This window comes from Phyllostomus hastatus, unplaced genomic scaffold, assembly GCF_019186645.2.
Source record: "Phyllostomus hastatus isolate PE091 unplaced genomic scaffold, TTU_PhHast_1.1 phas_contig_17, whole genome shotgun sequence".
In the NCBI taxonomy this organism is placed as follows: Eukaryota; Metazoa; Chordata; class Mammalia; order Chiroptera; family Phyllostomidae; genus Phyllostomus; species Phyllostomus hastatus.
The window spans coordinates 45445740-45460550 of NW_025333664.1; the positions used below are offsets into that span (position 1 = coordinate 45445740).

Sequence of the window (14811 nt, forward strand, 5' to 3'; positions counted from 1 at the left end):
AACAGCTTGCCAGGATAAATCAGAGAAGGTGTTGCTTTCACACTTTCTTTTCCAAGCCTGCATCTGACCTTGATTGATTTTGAATCTGACTGGCATTTCCCCAGTCAGCTTTAAATATACATATATTTTTACTCTTCAACTCCTTATTGGTGCCTATAGGCTCTTAGGTGGGGAAGTAGATGTAAAGCATTATTTCTTTAGTCTTTAGGGAATCTGAGCAGTCACATCAATTCCAGAGGTCTGATCAGCTCAGCTGAAAACTATGGATCTGCAGAACCTTGCTGAGAAAAGCCCTGGGCTATGGGCTCCATCTAAACTCTCCTTCCTGTCTAGACTTTGCTCACTGTCTGACTTCTTTTCAAATATAGCAGCCAAGTCTTCAGAACCAGCAGCATAGTTCCCCTTCTCTATTTTTACTGGTTATCAGCAACCACTAGAGCCAAAGGCCTGGCTTCCTAGGCCCCCTTCATGACTCAGTCATCTGAAAAAGGGCAGCATATTCTCCTAACATGCCACTGTGGCCACGTGTATCAGCTTTTGTCCCCTCCTCTGCCCTCCAGAACTCTTCTTAAAGTAACTGTGTAAACCCTTCAGGCACATCCCCAAACAGTGAACAATTCAAGGAGTAGCTGATGTTATTTTTTATTGTGTAAAATAGGGGCAGAACATATGCAACAGGGATAGGTCATCTAGAAAGCAATTAAGAGAAACAAGTTAGAGCCTCTTAGCTATTCAAACAATTCTCAAGAAGCCTCTATTTGTTGTCTGGGACCAGCACACTGAGGGGACTCCATCAGGGTGGGGGAGTGCAAGTGAGAGGCAGCTAGTGTGGTCCAGCCCGTCACATCCTCTATGTGTCCTGGCAGCTGGACTTCACCATGGAGGTCTTGCCCAACCAAGGGACAGTGTATATCTGGAAAGAGCAGAGTGCTTTCTACAAAACAGAAATGAGAATGATGGTCAGTTAGAGTTACAGTAAAAAAGGAAATGGCCAGCACCAGATCTCAGAAGTGCAGGTGAGGGACTGTGGTTGTTTGGTAGAACTCTTAGACCCCTATCCTGCTCAGTCCCAGACCACTCTGCAGGACTCTGCATTGGACTCTGGACTCTATCCCATCACTCCAAGTCCAGGAGATGGCTTCCTGTCCCTCCTCCCCACAGGAACCCACATTGCTATACCCCCTACACGGCCCTTTAAAGAGAAGCCAGGTAAGGCAACACAGCCCCGGAAGGCGTAGTTCCCTTCACCTCCAGTGGGCCAGCACTAAGACAGGTCCAGAAGGCAGAACTCAGGTCGAGGAAACCTTCCTGAAAGAGGAAGTATGATTGGGAAGGTAACAAGAGGGTCATCTGAATAGAAGGTGGAAGGTCTCCCCAGAGGCTGAGACATGAAAAGAACTGTTCCATGCAGGGGATAGTCTGGTGTTCAGTGAGCAGCGCAGCATGAAAAGATTTCTCCCCTTATAGGCCTCTAATACTCGCTAATGTATTCTAGTGGCTGATACTGAGGTTACAGGACCCCATGTACCCTACCAGCTGCTCCTCCAATCAGCAGACACATGGTACCCAAATGTCCCAGCGTAAACATCCTTATACATTCAAATTAGAAATCTTAGGAACCAGCACACACACTGGCACCCTTTCCCCCATACACACCCCAACACATGCACATTCTACCCACACCACAGCACTCATCCATGACATAGGCACAAACCTGCCCCTCTGCCCTGCATATCTGGCCTCTGGACAACATCAGGCACATACCTTCCTCAGGTGTGGCTGGATATGGAAGGGACAGCTGGCCAAGTTGGGCTGGGACTTGGTACATGTGGTTCGACCTATTTCCACGTCCAAGAAATAGTTCAGCCCGGCCACGACCTGTGCATGTGAAGAGTAGGATAGGCTTTCAAAACCTGCCCAGGTCACATAGGCACAGTTACCTTCGTGTTATCACACAAAGCCCATGGATATAGGACCATGGATATAGGGCCAACATCCATGGGTTGCCAGAGCCAGAACCCAGAAGGCACCCAGCCACCTCCTGATGGCTGGCCAACTGATGTGCCTCCGGTCCCCCTTGTAACTTGCTTACAGAGCAGCTCTGAAAACGTGTTACACAACCTGGCAGGAAGAGAGGCAAGAAAATAGAAGGTGGAAGCCAGACACCAAAATTCTGCCAGGAGCTAAAGATGTGGTTCTGGGGAAATAGCCAGGGTGTCAGCAAGTCAACCATGTTAGCACCAGGAGCCAGGGCAGAGACTAGGACAAAGAGACAGCTCTGCTGGAGCCAAGGCTGGTTCTGCTTCAGGAAGACTCACATGACAATGACCTTGAAACTATAATCCAGTTAGTAATATTCAGGTCCTCAAGACTCTCATTCCATGTAACTTAGTTTACTCATGCCCTCACTGAGCAGTAGGAAATTAGACATTTTTCACACATACATTCAGATGCTTGAGGCCAATAAAAGATGTCCTTTGAAAGCCTGACTTCTAAGAGTTATTTGTGATGGGAACACTTCTAAAATGTGTTATACACCTCATGTCTTTTACATTTGAGATTACAGAAGTGAAGCCTGTCCTCATACAGGCATGCTTCAGACACACCTCATGAGAACTTAGAAAACCTTAAAATGAAGGGCCTGAACCAGGCTTCAGATTGTCAGATATAACTCAAGCAAGTCCTGTGATCCCTCTGGTGTCAGTTTTCCACATGGGCTAATGAGCTATGACACCAGGTTGGTACAGAGGAGCAGGCTGGTGGGGACCTAGTGAGCAGGGAGTGCACATGTCATCCAAAGGGGAGAGTGCTAGCCAACTGCTGCAGGAGAAATGGGTCTGATCTTGACCCACTATCTGATATTTCAAGAGGAGGTGATAACAAGCCCTACCAGGGTTGTCCAACCTTTTGGTGTCACTTGGTTACCTTGGAAGAAGAGTTGTCTTGAGCCACACATTAAATGCAGTGTGACATGTAATCACAAAAAAATCTCATAATGTTTTAAATAAATTTACAATTTTGTGGTGGGCTGCATTCATAGCCATCTGGGATGCATGTGGCTCATGGGCTGCAGGATGGACACCCCTAACACTAGCACACAACACCACACTTGGTTGCTGTGTGGCTATGTTCTGCTCATCAGTGGAATGCAGACCAGATAGTCTAAATTCCAGCCTTCCTTCAAGGACAAGCTCAAAGTCCAATAGCCCTTCCTGATGCTTCCTCCCTTCCCCTTCTGGACTATGATGACTCCCAATCTGGCCAGAATCTCAGTGCAGGTTGGCAGAGGCAGGGCCAGGTGTGATCCTCTCTAGGCTACTATATACTCAACTATCTCCAGCTATTGGTGGCAGGGCACCCATTTCAGGGTGGAGAATGAGACTTCAAAATCTAGAGCCTGCTCCATGGGTAGGATCTATGGCAAGAAACAATGCTCCAAGGCCCTTCCTCCAGGGTCTCTTGGCAAGTTTGGATTTTTATGCAAGACCTTCTGCTGTAGCACCCAACTAGATATACCACAGGCCATATCCTGAACTCCTCTGTGTTTGCTGGTACCCAAGGGGTGACCAAGTGAGCAGTGAGAGCCCTCCTCAAAAAGGATGTTTGGAGTGCCTATGGCCCCAAATACCACTTCACATGGAGGACATGAAGATTTGTTTAGTGGCACCTACTGAGAGGAAACTAGGAGAACATGCCTCTTCTGCATGACCCAAATCTTGAGGAAACCTCAGGCCAATCCAAACAGAGTGCCAGTCTGCATATGCTGGCTGGACTTTTCACAAATGCCAAGATGATGAAACAGTCAGACAGGCTGCTCCAGGGTAAAGGAGGCTGAGGGACAGTGGCTGTAGTGCATGACCCTGGAGTGTCCTTGGCTATAAAGGTCATTGGTCAAACAATCACAAACATCTTGAATAAGTTCTATGTATTGGAAAATTGTTCCAGCTGATTCCTGATTTTCAAAATTGTACTGAGATTATGTAGGAAAATGCCATTGTTTTTAGGAAACATATACTCTCAAATGATTCAGAGAAATAAATGCATGTATGTACCCCCACGCACATGTAGAGAGGGAGGGAGATGGATAAAGCAAATAGGACAGCATTTTAACATTTGGGTAATCTGGATGAAGAATCTACAGGGGTTCTATGTGCTATTTTTGTAAAGGCTCTGTAAATCTGAAATCATCTCAAGGTGAAAAGTTAAAAGGAATAAAAGTGTTTAAAAAATCATTTAGTGGCAGAGCCAGGAAGGCAGCTAGCTGTGCAGTCTGGTTTTCCTTTGTCTGTAGTCATTTAGTTGCCAGCTCACACTGAGCCCTCAGTCCCATGAGCCTAGGGTAGAGAGCTAAGTGGCAGGACAACGGCCCTGACCCCACGCCACGTCCTTCTACTTTGGCTGGTGCTTGAAAACATAAATGAAGCCCTGGTGAATAAACCCATGAAGGTCGGTGGCGTCTGTGGGCCACATTAAATAAATACTAAGGAAACTGCCTGGCTGAGAAGCACGGAAGAGTGATCCCTCTTGCAAGCTGGGCAGTGGGAACTGTAGGTTGATCTGGTCCTGAGGGCCACGCCCTCCAGAGTTGAAGGCTTCTCCAGCCCCCGTCGCCCTGCCAGCCCCCCACCCCAGGGGTGTACCTGCTTGCGGGCGCGCACCACTCGCAAGGCACGGCTGTGGAAGGCGTCGTTGCTCGCTTTGTTGTACTCGTTCAGGGCGAAGTTCAGCGCTTGCTGCACGCCCTCTTCGTTGACGTCTGCCTCTGCCAGACCGCCAGGCATGAGAGGCCTGCCGGGGCTCGCGCCGGCTGCAGAGCTCACTGATAGGGCCAGGACCAAGGCGGCCAGCAGGAGCAGCAGGGCGCGCAGGAACCCAGCCATGGTGGACTCGGTGGGGACTCGACCTACAGTGGATGAAAGCTAGACAAAAGACGTGTTCGGAGAGACGCGAATACCGCCTCCAGCTGAGGCTTTTATTCCCTTTAGTCTACCCTGCTTCAGCCCGCCCCACACCGACCCCAGCTCCTCCTTTCCTGTTTCGTCACATTCCCCCACCCACTTCCTCAGACAAGGCCTTGTTCCTTTATAGTTTTACTAGCTGTGTGTTGCCACTTCACCCAGCTCCTCCTCGAGTGGGCCCCTCCACCGAGTCCTAGCCTTCCTCAACCAAAGTCTGTCTGGGCTCCTCCCCCAACGCATTCCATCCACCTCCTCCCCACCACTTCCAGACCTTCTCTAGTGTGCTCTCAAGTTCACCCTGTGTGCTTCTCTAGTGTGCTCTCAGTTCACCCTGATCTCAACAGAAGGTGTCACCCTTTTCTGGGTCTGAAAAGCTTGTAACCCCTGGATTCTATTTCCTTCTTTTAAAAAAGGGAAAAATATCCTTCTTGGTCTCCAGCAATTAGTGTAATTCTAGCATTTGCAGAACAATGGTACCATTTCAAAGACTGGGGAACATTTCATCTGCATTGTGTGCTGGGGAATTTCTTTGCCATGCATAAGTGAATTAATTAAGCTCTGTTCGGTAAAAAAGTTTGGGTTCTCGTTTTCACGACTCATTTGTTTATTCAACAAACCTTTTTTGGGCTGCTCCCTGGCCAGGGTCTGTATGTGACATGGGACAAGTGGGTGAGTGAACCTTGGACTTAACATTGTAGAGTGGCTGCCCTATAGAGATGTAACGGAATTCTTGTGTAACTTTCTATCTTCTAGTGGACACGTTAAATAATGTAAAAACATACAGGTGACAGTTAGTTTAACAATATTTTTATTTGTTATATTAACTGAAAAAAATCAAGGTGAAAGGTAAGAAGTCTTTATTTGAGATCCAAAAGAATAGCTAATCCAGAAACACTGTTTTAGGCAGAAACTCATATAGTGCAATTATTAATATTTCAATTATTTAAATTTTAATATTTCAATTCTTAATTGAAATAATTATTTTCAATTCTTAATTGAAAATAAGTACTAATCAATTAATAATTATAGAATAGGTTGTTCTAACAGACTCATAGAAAAGTCATATACCAAAAGGTTCCTTATGAGTAATTTGTAGATATTAGCAGTTGTTGTTTCTGCCTGACCAAGGAACAACCCAGACCACAAGAATTGGACAAACATCAGCAATTCCTACCAGAACCAACAGAAATGCTGCCTGCACACACTGCACCTGAATATCAGGAGTAAAACTGAAGATAGAGCAATGGAACTACATAATGACACATGCAGGAGATAACAATGAGACAACCCAAAGGCAGAACTGAGAAACTGCATGTTACCAGAATTTCGTTAGCCCCCCTCTTCCCACATTCCCCTATATAACCTAGCCAGGATGTCTTAGATACTAAGACATGGATGTTTTTGAAGGCATGAGATTGCCATCTTCTCAGGTCACTGACTCCTGAATAAACCCCTTTCCTTCTCAACCAGTACCTGCTTCACAAGTTTGGCTTTCAGGGTGGTCAGTAGCTGGACCTGTTGGTCATTTTCCTGGTTGCAAAGATAAGAATATTTATGAGAAAAGGAAGGGGAATAATTACTTAAATAGAAGGAAGACATTTCAATTCTACAGAAGCAGATAAACTAATATAGTGATACTTATTCTAAAGAATGTTATTGATTTTCAGTTCTGTAGTTAGGAACTCTGCTTCCCTGTTTTGACTCCAAGAATGAAAATACCTGCTAAAAAAGACTCCTTGTGGTTGACTGGGCCCAAAGTCAAAACTGAAATCTAGCAGCCATTGTTGCAGAGGCCTTACATGCACACTGCCTATCAGAGAAAAGCCACAGTCTGTGCTGTTAGCTGTACACTGTTCTCCTGCATTGTGAGTCAACTCTTGTAAGAGAGTTCCTAGAATAGAAATTCAATCAAGAGATCTGAGACTTTCCTGTCTAATTTTAGGTGTGCAGCTATATCTTCATTTGTTTCTGTACTGACCAATCAGAGCTGCTCCATTTCGACCAATCTGAAGAGTGCTATTTTTGACCAATCAAACTGCAGTGATTTGGAGTCCTAATTTGCATAGCAATGGATCAGTCAGGGATGGAGGGGTCATTATTCTGTATACAAGCCACATATTCACTCTCTTGGTGGAAGTACATATTCAATTTCCTTGGAAGATTTTCCCCACCTGGAGGCTACCTCACCTGGGCCTCCTCTCCCAAGTTGTTTCAAAATCCTGCTGTTTCTAACCATACTTACCAAGAAAAAAAGGGGGAAGACTCAAATAAGTAAAATCAGAAATGAAAGAGATATAGTAGCTAACACCAAAGAAATAAAAAGGATTTTAAGGAAATACTATGAAAAACCATATGCCAAAAAATTGGATAATCTGGATGAAATGGATAAATTCTTAGAAATATACAATCTTTCAAAACTGAATCAGGAAGAGTCAGAGAATCTGAATAGACATATTATAACTAATGATCATATTAATATTTTCAGAAAAACCATTTGATACAATTCAGCACCCATTTATGATAAAAACTCTCAGCAAAATGGGAATAGAGGCAACATATCTCAACATAATAATGGCCTTCCATGACAGTCTCACAGCCAACTTCATACAAAACAGGCAAAAACTACAAGCATTACCCTTAAGATTAGGAAAAAACAGGAATGTCCACTTCTTACACTATTATTCAACATAGTACTGGAAGTACTAGCCACATTAATCAGACAAGAAGAAATAAAAGTCATCCAAATTGGAAAAAAGATATAAAACTGTCATTATTTGCAGATGACATGATATTGTACTTAGGTTACCCCAAAGATTCCACCAAAAACTACTAGAACTGATCGATGAATTCAGTTAAGTAGTAGAAGACCAAAAAAATATAGAAATGTTATACTTTATACACCAATAATGCACTATCAGAAATAGCTAGGAATAAAATTAATCAAGGATGTAGATGATATATACTTGGAAAATTATAAAACAATAAAGAAAGAAAACAAAGAACATACAAATAAGTGGAAAAAAATACTGTGTTCATGGATAGGAAGAATTAACATCATTAAAATGTTAACACTATCCAAAGCAATCTGTGGATTCAGCTACATTCCTATAAAAATAGCAATGGCATATTTCTGAGAACTAGAACAAATATTCCAAAAAGTTATATGGAACCACATAAAACCTAAAATAGCCACAACAACCTTGAGAAAGATGAAAAAAAGTTGGAAGAATTATGCAACCTATGCTAAATATAAGACAAGGCCATAGTAATTAAAACTGCATGGTATGGGCATAAAAACAAACAGGTAGATCAATGGAACAGAATAGAGAGTACACTCCCCACCCCACACCAATGTATGCCCTTATGGTCAATTAATATTTGACAAAAGAAGCAAGAACATACAATAGGATAACAATAATTTATTCAATAAGTGGTGTTGGGAAAATTGAACATATACATGCAAAAAAATGAAACTAAAACATCTTCTTACACCATACATAAGAATAAGCTCAAAATGGGTTAAAGATTAAATTCTAGACTCAAAACCAAAAAAAAAAAGGAAAAAAAAACCCTAGAAGAAAATATAGGCAATAAAATATTGGACATTTCTCATAGCAGTATTTTTTTTCTGAATCTTTCCTTGGGCAAGGGAAATAAAACAAAAATAAATAAATCAGACTACATAACACTAAAATGTTTTTGCAGAGCAAAGAAAACCATCAGGAAAGTGAAAACACAACCCATTGTATGGGAAAAGCTATTTGTCAATGATAGATTTGGTAGAGGGTTAATCTCCAAAATAAAGAACTCATAAAACTGAACATAAAGAAAAACCCAAACAATTCAATTAAAAAATGGACGAAGGACCCAAATAGACACTTCTCTTAAAAGGACACACAGATTGCCAAGAGACATATGAAAAATGCTGAACATCACACACCATCAGATAAATGCACATGAAAACCACAATGAAATGCCTCACACATGTCAGAATAGCTATCATCAAAGAGTCAAAAATAAACAAGCATTGGAGAGGATATGGAGAAAAGGGAACTCTTTTGCAGTGGTGGTGGGAATGCAGATTGGTGCAGACACTGTGGAAAGCAGTATGGTGTTACTTCAAAAGAGTAGAAATGGAGAGAGATCCAAGATAGCAGAGGAGTAAGTGGAAGCTGCACTAACCTCCTCGCAGATCCAATCTGGAATTACAGCTAAACTGTAGAGAAATCATCTAGAATAACCAACTGAACAATAGCTGGATAGAGGCCTTATGATCACAGGCAGACAGAAGAAAACACTTCAGTACAACATGACTGGTACTGAGTGTGGAGGAGATGTGAGAGAGATGGCTGGGCTCCCATGAGTGGCAGCTGAACATCCAGAGGGAAGTTTCAGTGGCTGGGGGTGTCCCCCTGAGAAGTGTGGGGTCTAAAACCCAAGCTGGGTTCCCCAGCCTATAGCACCAGAGCCAGAAAGGAACCCAGATGACATTTAGCTGTGAAAAGTGGCATGGTTTCTGTCTGCCATGGAGAAAAGGCTGGAGAGACAGAAAGCCTCTTAAAGAGCTATCACATAAAATTTCATTTGTAGCCACTTACCCTGGGCTCTAGCAAAGGGATGGAAGAGTGGAATAGAGATGCTTGAGGAAAATCTGGGGATATGGCTTTGGGGAGGGAACTGAGAGTGAAGCCTCCAGGAACCATGTGCTGTGTCATTCCCCATACTGCAGGTGCTATCTTGCTCAGGCAGAGCAGTCTCCTCCAAGTGGCATCAGCCTGAGGGGGAGTAATAAGCCCAACATCAAAAATTACTCTGTCCCACCCTGTGGTGCTTAAATCTAATTGCCGATAATAGCTTAACTAGATTAGCAACTGAGGAGACAGACACAGACTGTGTATTGTTGGAAGTCTCAGACTGACTAGGACCAGACTGGGACACCCTCTGATATCACCAGGGGCAGATCCAGAGAGAGAAGTCAGTGGTAAACACTGGATTCTACTGAGATGATTTACACCACAGTCTTCTTTATGATTTGCATTACTTTCTCTTCTGCCTGGCTTTTTAACATTCATATCTTGTCTTTCAAGTTTGTACCTATTAGGTCACTAGGTTTTATATTATAGTTTATTTCAAATATCATATTTCACTCCTCCCTTCTCTTACTCCATTTTGCCTTCTTTCTTCTTCTTTTTTTTAAGATTATTTATTTCTTTATTTTTAGAGAGGGGAAGGGAGGGAGGAGGGAAAGAAACATCGATGTGTAGTTGCCTCTCAAGTGCTCCCTACTGGGGACCTGGCCTGAAGCCCAGGCATGTGCCCTGACTGGGAATCCAACCAGCAACCTTTTGGTTCACAGGCTGGCCCCCAATCCACTAAGCCACGCCAGCCAGGGCTTATTCTTCTTTTTATTTTAAATTATTTAAATTTTATATCTTGCTATGACTTGTTTCCATTATGCACTCTTATTATTTCTCCCACCTCCAGCCTCTCAAAACCATTTTTCTTGTCATTAGTCATCTCATATTATTGCCCCATTCTGAAAATACCCTTATTTTCTCTTCACTTTTATCATTCCTTGCTCACTGGTTGTGGATATGGGGTGGTTTTGCATTTTTTCCATTTTAGTTCTAGATCTTCATATTTTTGTATTTCAAATTCCAGATTTTACCATTCCCCTCTCATATTCTATTTTGCCTTTGTCCTGTCCTTTCTTTCTTTCCTTTCAAATTTTACTTTTTACCTCTCTTAACCTGGTTTTTAATCTTACTCTTAGTATTCCTTCTCCCTCTAGTGTCTCAAAATCACTTCTCTTTCCTCTAGACATCTCTTAAGATTTTTGTTCTTTCTCTTTTCCTTCTTATTCCCATCTCAACTATAGTAATCTTTGCTCATTGGTTGCTGATAGTGCTGTGATGGATCTTTTTTCTTCAATATAGTTCATGTATTTTTTTTCTCTCTCATGCTATATTAAAGAAAATTCTGTTTAAACTTAATACTCTATGCTTCCCTTCTCTTACTCCATTCCACATTTTCACTCCCTTTTTATTTCTGATGTAAATTTTACTTTCTCTCTTCACCTTGGCTCTATTCCCTACTTCTACTAATGTACCTCCCATGACCCTCTCAAATCGTAACTAAAGATATCAGTTAGTCATCTCATATTCATTTTTCCTTTGTTTAATAGTTGTAATCTCTTTACACCTTTATGAAAATTAGCTCATTTAATATTTATAAGGCAATTTTGGGTGGGGAGTTATATTTGTGAGGTGTGGGTCTATTTCCTGGGCTGTTTGGTTTTGTTCTGGCAGTATCTGTACAAGAGTACACAAGACATGGAGGGTGGAGTGACTCTCAATCAGGCAGAGGTGGGAAGGACCCACCAAAGGATGATCCAACAACAAACAAAACCAAATTATAGCCCCAAAAGCCCACATAAATGGTATAAATGGTATATATCCAAGAGCATGAAGTTCAGGAGATCAAGGAGACTGCACCAATGAACCCCATAGGTCTCCTACAGTAGAAATTTACACCATGAAGATAGGGATCAAAACAGATGAATTTAATACACAGAAATAAATAAAAAGAGTCACCTAAATTAAGTAGAAAAAGAAACAATCCCATTCAAAATGAAAGAAAGGTCCCCACAAAAAGTGTTAAATTAAGTAGAGGAAAACACACAATCAGACATGGAGTTCGTAAAATGGTTACAAGTATGCTTAATGACCTCAGTGAGAACTCCAAAATTCTCCAGGGAAGCTAAAAGGAACTTATTACAAACTACATCAGCATGAAAAAGGACATAGAAACTATCAATAAGATCCAGGAAGTAATGAAGAATACAATATCTGAAATGAAGAACATAACAGAAGGAATTAAAAGCAAGGTAGATGAAGCAGAGGATTAGACTAGTAAGCTGGTCTAAGGTAGACAGCTTACCTTCTACCTAAGGTAGAAGACAAGGTAGAAAAAAAAACTTGACAGAGCAACAAAACAAAAAAGACTTAGAAAGAAAGAAAAGGGTTTAAGGAAGCTGCAGGAAAATGTGAAATGCAATAACACCTGTATCTTAGAGATACCAGAAGGAAAAGAAGAGGATCTAGGGTTAGAAAACCTGTTTGAAAAAGTTATGGCAGAAAACTCCTAACTTCATGATACAAAAAGTCATGCAACTCCAGGTAGCAGAGAGGGTGCTAATCAAGATGAATCCAGAGAGGCACACTCCAAAACGCATTGTAATTAAAATGGCAAAATTCAAAGACAAAGAGAGACTCTTAAAGGCAACAATGGAGAAATAGTAACAAGCAAGGGAGCTCCAATAAGGTTATCAGCTTATTTGTCGATAGAAATGCTAGAAGGCAGAAGGGAATGGTAAAAAATTTTCCAAGTAATGAAAAACAAAGGCCTTCAACCAAGATTACTTTGCCTATCAAGGCTCTCATTTAAAATGGAAGGTGAAATAAGGGATTTCAAAGACAAAATAAAGACTAAAAGAATGTATTGCTACCAAACCAGCATTGAAAGAGAGGCAAAAGGGACTGCTTTAAGAAGAGAGAGAAAGGGGGAGACACATGTACAAAGGGAAAAAATGGCAATGAATAGGTACCTATCATTAAAAACCATGAATGTAAGTGAATTCAGTGCTCAAATCAAAAGACATAGGGTAGTTGAATGGATAAAAAAATGTGACCCATGTGTGTATATGTTGTCCACAAGAGACCCAGATCAAAACAGGTCTACATGACTGAAAGTGAATGGAGAGAAAAAAAAAATTCCAAGCAAACTGACCTAAAAAAAGTGGGGTAACAATATTTATATCAGACAAAAATAGATTTCAAAACAAAGACCATAAAAATTGACAAAAAGGGAAATGTACAATAATCCAACATGAAGATATTGCCCTTGAAAACATAGTTGTACCAAACATTGCAGAATACAAATATATAAGGAAAACCTTGGAAGACATCACTAAGATATCAACAGCAACAAAGTCATCATAGGGGATTTTAATGCCACACTATTAACAATGGATAGATATTCTAAAAAAGGAATCAACAATGATACTGTGAAATTTGACACTATAGATCAAAAACACTTATGAATTAAACAGAATATTTCACTCTGAAGAAGTAAAGTATACATTCTTTTCAAATGTACAAGGAAAATTTTCAAAGATAGACCACATGATAGGACATGAAAAAAGCCTCAACAAATTCAAGAAAACTAAAATTACAGCAAGCACCTTCTTGAATCACAATGGCCTGAAACTAGAAACCAAACTCAAGGAAAAAAATTAAAAACACTTAAATTCAAGGAGAGTGAATAACATGTTATTAACTAATGAATGGGTTAATACTGAGATCAAGGAAGAAATCAAGTGGTACCTGTTAAGAAATGAAAACAAACTCATCACATCCCCAAATCTATGGGTCACAGCAAAAGCCATCTTAAGAAAGTTCATAGCAATACAGGCCTACCTAAAAGTAGATAGAAAAATATCAAACAGTCTAATTCTACATCTCTAAGAACTATAGGAACAAAGACCAGAGTGAGCAGAAGTATGAAAATAATCAAGATAAAAAGAATTAAAGAACATAGAGACTAAAAGAACAATTCAAAGGATCAATAAATCTTGGGGCTGGCTCTTTGAAAAGACAAACAAAATTGACAAGCCTTTAAGCAGATTCACCAAGAAAAAAAGAGAAATAAAAACAATCAGAAATGAAAGAGGAGAGATTACAACTGATACCACAGAAATACAGATTGTAAGAAATTACTATGAAGAACTATATGCCAAGAAATTTGAAAACCTAGGACAAATTTCTAGCAAATATAATCTTCCAAAACTGAATCAAGAAGCAAAAAGGCTGAACAGACCAATAATAGCTGATGAAATTGAAGCAGTAATAAATATCTCCCAGCACACAAAAGCCCTGGAGCTAACCCCTATCCTTCACAGATCATTCCAAAAATTCCAAGAAGACAGAATACTCCCAAACTCTTTTTAAGAAGCCAGCATCATCCTAATTCCAAAACCAGAAAAAGACACAACAAAGAAAAAGAACTACAGGCCAATATTGTTGATGAATATAGACACTAAAATCTTCAACAAAACATTGGCAAACTACATCCAGCACTACATTAAAAAGATCATACACCATGATCAAGTGGGGTTTATTCCAGGGATTCATGGATGGTATAATATTCATATATCAATAAACATAATATTCCACATAATAAAATGAAAACCAAAAACCACATGATCATATGAACAGATGCCGGAAAAGCATTTTATAATGTGCAGCACTCATTTATGATAAACATGCTCAGCAAAGTGGGAGTAGAGGGAGCATTCCTCAACATAATAAAGGTCACATACAAGAAACCTACAGCCAACGTCATACTCGATGGGAAAAATTAAAGGTTTTTCCCTTAACATCAGGGACAAGACAAGGGCCTCTGCTATCACCACCTTTATTCAACACAGTATTGGAAGTGCTAGGCACTGTGATCAGACAAATAAAAGAAATAAAAGGCATCCAAATTGGAAAGGAGGAAGTAAAACTGTCCTTGTTTGCAGATGACATGATAGTGTGCTTAGAAAACCCTATAGGTCCCACCAAGAACTACTTGACCTGATAAGTGAATTTGACAATGTAGTGGGATATAAAGTCAATATTGAGAAATCAAAGGCATTTTTGTACATCAAGAATGAAATATCAGAAAGAGAAACTAGAAGAAATATCTCATCTCTTTTAGCAACAAGAAAAGTAAAGTATCTAGGAATAAACCTAACCAAGGAGGTAAAAGACCCGTGCTCAGAAAACTACACAAATAGTTTTGTTTCTTCCTG

General features: G+C 40.7%; 1 protein-coding gene across 1 annotated transcript; it reads right to left on the reverse strand.

Moving 5' to 3' along the window:
• Window positions 1-626: 626 nt before the first annotated feature.
• Window positions 627-5022, reverse strand: CST3 (cystatin C). The gene is made up of 3 exons (XM_045833658.1): window positions 4641-5022; window positions 1765-1878; window positions 627-934 (listed from the first exon to the last, which is right to left on the reverse strand). Exons 1-3 carry the CDS (start codon window positions 4878-4880, stop codon window positions 851-853), a joined length of 438 nt encoding a protein of 145 aa, XP_045689614.1. The 5' UTR covers window positions 4881-5022; the 3' UTR covers window positions 627-850.
• Window positions 5023-14811: the final 9789 nt, after the last annotated feature.

Excerpts from the sequence above, each read along its gene's own strand:
- CST3 (XM_045833658.1), bottom strand. The coding sequence starts at position 4,880 with ATGGCTGGGTTCCTGCGCGCCCTGCTGCTCCTGCTGGCCGCCTTGGTC. Across the intron at positions 1,879-4,640 it reads TGGTGCGCGCCCGCAAGCAG|GTCGTGGCCGGGCTGAACTA; the intron begins GTACACCCCTGG and ends TCACATGCACAG. Across the intron at positions 935-1,764 it reads TCCAGCCACACCTGAGGAAG|AAAGCACTCTGCTCTTTCCA; the intron begins GTATGTGCCTGA and ends TCTGTTTTGTAG.